This window comes from Amyelois transitella, chromosome 2 (assembly GCF_032362555.1).
Source record: "Amyelois transitella isolate CPQ chromosome 2, ilAmyTran1.1, whole genome shotgun sequence".
In the NCBI taxonomy this organism is placed as follows: Eukaryota; Metazoa; Arthropoda; class Insecta; order Lepidoptera; family Pyralidae; genus Amyelois; species Amyelois transitella.
In genome coordinates this window covers 11,396,014-11,404,275 of record NC_083505.1, presented here as the reverse complement: position 1 = coordinate 11,404,275, position 8,262 = coordinate 11,396,014, and the positions used below count along the sequence as shown (strand labels likewise).

Genomic DNA, 8,262 nt, shown 5'->3' with positions numbered 1-8,262 from the left:
AAAGCTTAGCTACGGAAATTGAAACACTTAATAGAATTACTTACGATTAATTTTCGGTTTCCCAAAGTAATTAACAAACCGTGTTTTGCATCATATTAATATCTGCTTACTAATTTTAGATCCGAGTTATGTAATGGGTCTTCCAGTAAATTTTGGAGTTTGTTTAGGATATTATACCCAAAACGTAGGATATATGTACCTAATCGTTGCTTATTTATCAAACTACGTCGGAATATGGGTAATATTTTCTAACATGCCGTGTGGTTCCCGGCACCAATACAAAAAAGAAAAGGACCACTCACACACTCTTTCCCATGGATGTCGTAAAAGGCGACTAAGGGATACGCTTACAAACTTGAGATTCTTTTTTAGGCGATGGTCTAGCAACCTGTCACTATTTGAATCTCAATTCTATCTTAAAGCCAAATAGCTGAACGTGGCCTATCAGTTTTTACAAGACTGTTGGCTCTACTCCTTCTACCTCCTGGTTTAAGTCCCGGTTGCATCTTCACTACTTTGGACAGGAGCCCGGGGTACGCCCTTGACCATGGATCCTGGATTAGGTGAGTCAGGTTTTTCCACGTACCGACATCTGAGACGTCCTTCGCAACCTTGTGGTAGACAGAGCAAACAATTTGGAAAAGACTGAACCACGTTCAGCTACAATAATGTTCGTACGTTCAGTACCTACAATGAAATTTGAGAAAATAATAGCATTGAGTCAAATGTTTTTTGGCAAGGATGCAAATACTTAAAATATTTTTTTTATATATGTTATACTTTGTATAACAATAGGTACAACAAATAAATAAAGATTACGTCGTGTGATGCAATAATACGTAAAGTAAGTACGTTTTGTTTATATCAATATGATAATGGAATTGCATCAGCCTGCGTCAATGACCTAGTGCAACAGCCTATATAGTTCCAACTTGTATATTCATAGTCGACTTTCTAAATCATTTTAACAAAATGCCGCGTGGTTCGCGGCACCAACAGAAAAAAGAATAGGACTACTCCATCTCTTTCCCACGGATGTCGTAAAAGGCGAAAAAAAAAACATACATACATATAATCACGTTTATATCCCTTGCGGGGTCGACAGAGCCAGTAGTCTTAAAAATATTGATAGGCCACGTTCAGCCGTTTGGCTTAATGATGGAATTGAAATAATGACAGGTTGCTAGCCCATCGCCTAAAAGAAGAACTCCCCAATTTATAAGCATATCCCATAGTCGTCTTTTACGACATCCATGGGAATGAGATGGAGTGGTCCTGTCCTTTAGTTAAAGAAGATGACAGAAATAAATTGCACAAATAATTATAGAAATAAAGTGTCGAGGAACGAAGGGACAATCGGAAAATCGGAAATGATGGAGTGAAAGTATGTAAAGTATGTTTTGTTTATATCAATATGATAACAGAATTGCATCAGCCTGCGCCATTGACCCAGTGCAACGCCCTTAATAGCTACTCACGAATGTCCTTAGTCAACTTTTTAAAGTTGAAAAATCTGTAACACCATAGAAAATAGTATGAACAAAATTCGATAAATTTCTGAGAAAGAACAAAAAACAAATCAAGATATGCCTACCAATATCTCTTACAAATGAACATAAGACGATGAGTTAAAATTAACAGATCATATTACCTCTATTACATAAAGTTTTTTTAAATATGTACTTGGAGAAATGTATCTTAATTTAACTTTTCAGCTTTTAATTTTAATTTTACCACTCTTACCATCAAAATAGTCTTTATTTTATTTCAGCTTTTTCAACATGTGATGACGACGATTAATTAACTCTAATCATAAGGCCAGCCTTTAATTAAAATGACGCTAATGAATTAAAAGCCACCCATAAAAAATATTCAAACCAAAACGATCACACATTCTACAAACCTTACCTCATAACTTAACGTAACAAAAAAAAAAACCTATTTTGGCTTCAATAAGTTATTTAATCATTCAACAGGTTTTAAAGATTTCAGACAAATAAACAAAGGCAGCGTGGAATACTTTTAATATCTAGTAATTATGAAAATTAATTCAACACCTGTATCCTTCCGACTCGTCCCATCTCAAACAATTTATTTCACTTCAGTTAATTACAAGTGCTAATGGAACCGGTTTGTTGTCGCCGCACCCGCCAAATTATTTTTGATGGCATCCACAATTTGTTCGGGTTATAACAGATTGCCCCGCTGTTTAATTTTGTTTTATCTGAGGGATTAATCTGGGCATTAACGTCGGATAAATGTAATTAGTGGACGAAAATAAATAAATGGAAAACAATCAGTGAGTAAAATTTATAGGCTTTTTTAATTTAAAAATATTAATTATATTGAATGATATGTTTGCAAGTTACCTACAAAACTTAAGGACATAACATTAAGATAGGCATCAAGTCGGCAAGAAGCAAGCTTGTGATAATCAGAAGCTTCATTTTATTTGGAGTTATTTATTAATCATGGAAATGAAGGTAACAAAATCAGATTCGTAATTTTTCAAAACTAGTAAATACATTTGTCAACAATAGGAATCGAATTTTGAACGTATAAATTTGTATATTGAACCAGTCTCCAACGAAAAGGTAACCTAAAATTTTGTCAAGAATCTAAAGTGGTGAGCGTTTGAATAGGTATAAGATTACATTCTGAATTGAAAAGTACATAATTTCGGATGAAGTTGTCAAATTCGCAAAACATGCTCAAGAGTGATAAAGAGACAGATGAATTAATTAATTTTGATATTACAAAGCAGTTGATAACCTTAAGTGAGCGAGTTTCGCACTTGTTTCCTGAAGTACTTGGGCCGAGAAAGTTATTTTGATGATATAAATACTTGGTGCGGCTCTGGTTCCAGCATCAGTTCCACAGGATCAGTCGACGTAGTCGCATCAACAATTCAATTCAAAATGGTTGCGAAGGTGAGAGGAAATTCTTTGAAATTTTTTATTTATTCGATAAATAAATATTGTAAAAATAAAATTTGTATAGTACTACAATTAGGTAGGTGTTGGATCACACATTTAAATTGTGTGGGTGCAATAATTAATAGTATCATTTTTTTGTCGTTGCAATACCAAATATTAAATTTTTAGTTCGGTACGACATGGAAGACAAATGCCTAATCCAATATTGAATAAAAAAAACAATCTTTTACTAAATCCCGAAATTGGAAGTGAAAAACAGGATTACCTTTCAGGCAGAGATTAAAAACATGAAAGATTTCAGAATAAAAAAAAAATGCCAAGGGCACAGCTATGTGGGAATATTAAAACTACGACATAACTTGTGTGCTAAAGACGTTAACATAGAAGTTTTAAAGAGAGTTGTCTACTTTGATGTTTGTGTTGAGATCAGTTTTAAACTTTCACGATTTGGCAGAAGTGGTTCCATCGTGATTTATTGTTCAATTTTCTTGAACTTTGTCTAAAGGTCGCTGAAATCTTAAGTAGCTTTACGTGTTATACTTAATTACATTTTATTGTGGGAATATCACACTGTTTATTTTAATAAAACACAGTATGATTAGTCAGAAATGTGGCCTTGTATTGTACCCGGCCTAAAAATATCTACTATAATTTTCCGGCTACTTGGGCTGGCAAAAAAAATTCTTTGCATCAGGAACTATGGTTACATTCGCGGTTTTTTAAAGGGCTTGTTCACTAACTCTTAAATTTCTTCTTTAGCTTTTGCGCACCATACTTTATCATACATATCGATCGTACATAGATAATCAAATACAGCAAATTCTGTAATATCTACATAATATATATTCTAATGACTCAGAATTAATCCTTCAATTATGCATAATCCATTTCCAAGTCAATTAGTGCAGTCCATAATTACACATAAATGTTTCCAGTTCGTCGCTTTCCTCGCCCTCGTGGCCGCCGCCGCCGCCAGCAACGCTGACATCACCAGCTTCTCTTACGATGTCGCAGATCCCTACACCGGAGACTTCAAGAACCAGGCTGAAACCCGCATTGGAAACAATGTCGCGGGACAATACTCGCTTCTAGAGTCCGATGGCACCCGCAGAACTGTCGACTATGCTGCCGGCGCCGGGGGCTTCAACGCTGTCGTCAGGAAAGACCCTGCGCTGATCGCTTCCCCTGTCATCGCACAGTCCCCTGTCATCGCCGCTAAAACCATCGCCCCTATTGCACCCGTCGCGTACTCCGCTCCTCTGTCGTATGCCGCCTCTCCCATCTCCTACGCCGCTCCCCTGGCTTACTCCTCTCCTCTGGCATACTCAGCTCCCCTGGGTATCGCCAAGTTGGGTCTTGGCTACGGATACGGTGCGCCCCTTGCCTACGGAAAATTGTACTAATTGTATAGATACGGCGATCATGGTACCTGATTTGTAAATATAGCGATAGACCAGTGGAATATCTGTTTTTTTATTACTTTCCTGAATACTTTGTCTTTATTATTATAATAACAAAATATTCTGTTTTAATACCATTGGTATGATCGAAAACAATTTTTAGTAAACATTGTCGCGCGGGACTGAACAAGACACAGAGGACACTGTGATAAAAATTGCTTCATACAAAGTGAATGTAGCGTTTCTAATCGGTGCTTCGTCAGCGCTACGAACACAGCCCTCCTAATGAGAATCAGCCCTTAATCTGCACCTACCTATTCATATATGAGAACTCGCATGCATGCATGAGTTGGCCCAATATAAACCTTAACCTTATTTACCCTTTGACGACACAAATGTTTACAACACAGGAGCTCAATTATCAATAAATTCAATAATATCCTGACATCAATGATAACATGAGCATTATTTAAATACGCTTCAGCAAATTTGTACAAGTTACGTTTCACGCGAGCTGATCATAGATATGAATTAAAATAGATCTCGTTCATTTCATAATGTGTAATAGTAATAAACACATCTTTATTAATTCCATCATAGGACTCCCAAAGTGATAATGATATGAAGTGAATGTAAGGCTCAATTTCTACCTCCTTTGGTCGAAATTGAGGGAAATCATCCGCCAAATTAGGTGTAATCCCTGAGGAATAGCCGCTATCTGATATTTCAATCATAGATTGTATAATATACGCTTAATATGTGGAAAATTAACATCATTAATTTAAGTCTTTATATTAATTGTAGCATCATAATTATGTAAAATATCCGTGGTTAAAAGAAGCCTGACAATCAATTAATTGATATCATATTAATTACTTTGTTTTGACTATAAAGAAGCTACCTATAACACTTATGGCTTTTTGGATATTCTAGATAAATTTAACAATACTTACAATGGATGGCACTTGCAACAACATATAGCTATAACGATTATATATAGTTATATGCTTAGTAAATCTATTGCTATAAGTATTGAACCTTTTTTATTAGAATAAATACATATATACAAAAAAAATTACGCCTCTTTCCCGGTGGGGTAGGCAGAGACTACCTCTTTCCACTTGCCACGATCTCTGCATACTTCCTTCGCTTCATCCACATTCATAACTCTCTTCATGCAAGCTCGGCGGTTTCGGGTACTTGTGACCTGACCCTTTACCAGGACGTCCTTAATTTTAGAAAAAAATATTTATTAGATTAAAATCTAAATTTATCATACCTATATGTTGTCTAATTAATTCTTAGTCAGTATAATAAACAACATAATGTCAATGATAATTAATGTGAAAGGTTACGGTGTTATAGTAGTATCGGATTGCCAAGTATCGTTTCTGTTAATGAATTGGCTCGTTTATTTAAGTGATATTTATCTATGATATTTGGAATAATTGTTTATGCTTGATACTTGAGATGCTACTTTTAGTCGATGGGCTAGCAACCTTTCACTACATGTTTGAATCTCAATTCCATCTCAAGAAATACCTACAGCTGAACGCGGTAAGTTTTTGCGAGACCATTACCTCTGTCTACCACGTAATAAGGGATAAGATCATTGAATTAGATCTGACTGACAAACTGTTGAGGGATAATCTTCCAACGTCAGCTCATTGACTTATACCTGATGAAGATCATATGAGTACGGCTTATTTACATATCTCCAAGTTAATAAGTTAAGATAAATATCTTTACGTAATGACTTTAATAATAAAAATAGATTTAAAAAAGGCCAAATCAGCAGTGTAAATAGAAACGAAAGACTTAAAAAAGTTTGTTACAATAACATATAGGGGTATTGAGATACTCTTTATTCGTCATATATACATACTCTTGATACAAAAATATATTTATATTTAGCATAAATAAGAAGCTATCAAAGTTAGATCAATACTTTTGTAAGTATTTACAAATAGTTGATGGAACATATAACAAACTCATGTCGCTTCAATCTGATATCAAATAGATAGTTAAGATAAGAGCGGATATTGACCATATTCCGTATTGAAACTCTGTAAAGGCACACAGCTTTTTGGGCATCATATATGTCTTCTACTTATTTAAGTTTAGGTAGAGGTTAATAAACTTGGGATTCTTCTTTTAGGTGATGGGCTAGCAACTTGTTACATTTGAATCTTAATTCCATCATTCAACCGACGTGTCCTTTTAATTTTTAAAGACTGTAGGCTCTGTCTAACCAGTAAGTATGTTGTTAGTGAGAGAAAAAACACCTCAGTCAAATAAACAAATTCTCTACATATTTTACATCAAACAGAAATGTATTCGAATTTCACAAGTTTCCAAAGTACAGATGCGTACAATACGCCAAAGTTTTCCCAATGGTGCTATCGAGCCTTCTGAGGGCTTTACTGCCACTTGGGACGATATTGCAGGCCAGTACCATATTTTGTATTTGATGAATAAAAAAGTTCTGACACGATCTCCTTACAAGAGAGTTGAATGGATCTCGAACAAGATTTGAAATTGGAACTTCGTAGAAATTCTTTAGAGTTGATTTGAAACGTAGTTTGTGACAATTCACACACATATGTACATACATGTATTATTATGGCGTACGATTTTACTGCAAGAGTTATATGGTTCCCGAACAAGATTTGAAATTGGAACTTCGTAGATATTCTTAAGAATTGATTTGAAACGTAGGTTATGACAACTGTGTTTTTATGATATACCTGCATACATACATATAATCACATCGATATCCCTTGCGGGGTAGACAGAGTCAAGTCTTAAAAAGTCTAATAGGCCATGTTTAGCTGTTTGGCTCAATGATTGAGAGTTGAGAACTGAGATACATACATTGATGATATAGGTACCTTTTTGAGACAAGTATTCTATTATTTTACATAAATATAATATAATTCTTTAAGCAGAAATTGAAAAAGTTATTGATTACTTGGGCTTATAAACTTATGACTCTTCTTTTAGTCGTGGTGAGCAACTAGTCTACTTTCTCTGAATTTCGATTCCATCATCAAACCTTTCAGCTAAACGTGGCCTTGTAACTACTACCTATCCCTTTGTTTAGCTGGATGACTTAATGATGGTTTTGAAAATTCGGCTAATTTAAATTGCAAGCACATCGCTCGAAAAACAAATATCGCAAATTTATGAGATTTTTAAATTTAAAATTTGAATTATTCAATTCAGCCTAAAAATTAGAGTTAATAAATTATATTAAAAAAACGATCTCTATACGTTCTTTCTTTTATAGTACCACATTTTGCTTCTTGGGAAATATATTTTTATATTGAACTTCGCCTTTAATTCTCTAGTTCTTTTTCTGCAATGTTAAAATTGAAAGTATGATACTAAAAAAAAAAAATAGCAAAAATATGGTATTTTGCTATTTTTTCCTTTCAGTCAGTTGCAAATATGTTATGTAACACTCATGTTTGGGCTACTACATGATAGTTACATACTTTATTGTAGGTATATAGGTATAATGGCTATTGACAAAATTTGGGTGACCGCATTTTTTTCGCAAGTCCGTCGGAAATACGAAAATAACTTCGCAGAAATAGAAAATGTCCAATATAGGTGTATCGAGGGCCCTTCAACTGAACAAAGGTGCAAGTATCGCTCTGGAGGGTTATGTTATTGCCAGGGGTCATTCAGGCCCTGATATCTTTGGAACGGTTAGATTTTTGCCAAATTAAGGTAATATTGTATAATGGAATTTTGTTAGACCTCATCACGTCATACATACATATAGTCACGTTTGTATCCCTTGCGGGGTAGCCAGAGCCAATAGTCTTGAAAAGACTGATAGGCCACGTTAAGCTGTTTGGCTTAATGATTGAATTGAGATTCAAATAGTGACAGGTTGTTAACCCATTGCCTAAAAGAAT

General features: G+C 34.7%; 1 protein-coding gene across 1 annotated transcript; it reads left to right on the top strand.

The window, feature by feature from the left end:
• Positions 1-2,844: 2,844 nt before the first annotated feature.
• Positions 2,845-4,339, top strand: LOC106143614 (larval/pupal rigid cuticle protein 66). The gene is made up of 2 exons (XM_013345743.1): positions 2,845-2,930; positions 3,872-4,339. Exons 1-2 carry the CDS (start codon positions 2,919-2,921, stop codon positions 4,337-4,339), a joined length of 480 nt encoding a protein of 159 aa, XP_013201197.1. The 5' UTR covers positions 2,845-2,918.
• Positions 4,340-8,262: the final 3,923 nt, after the last annotated feature.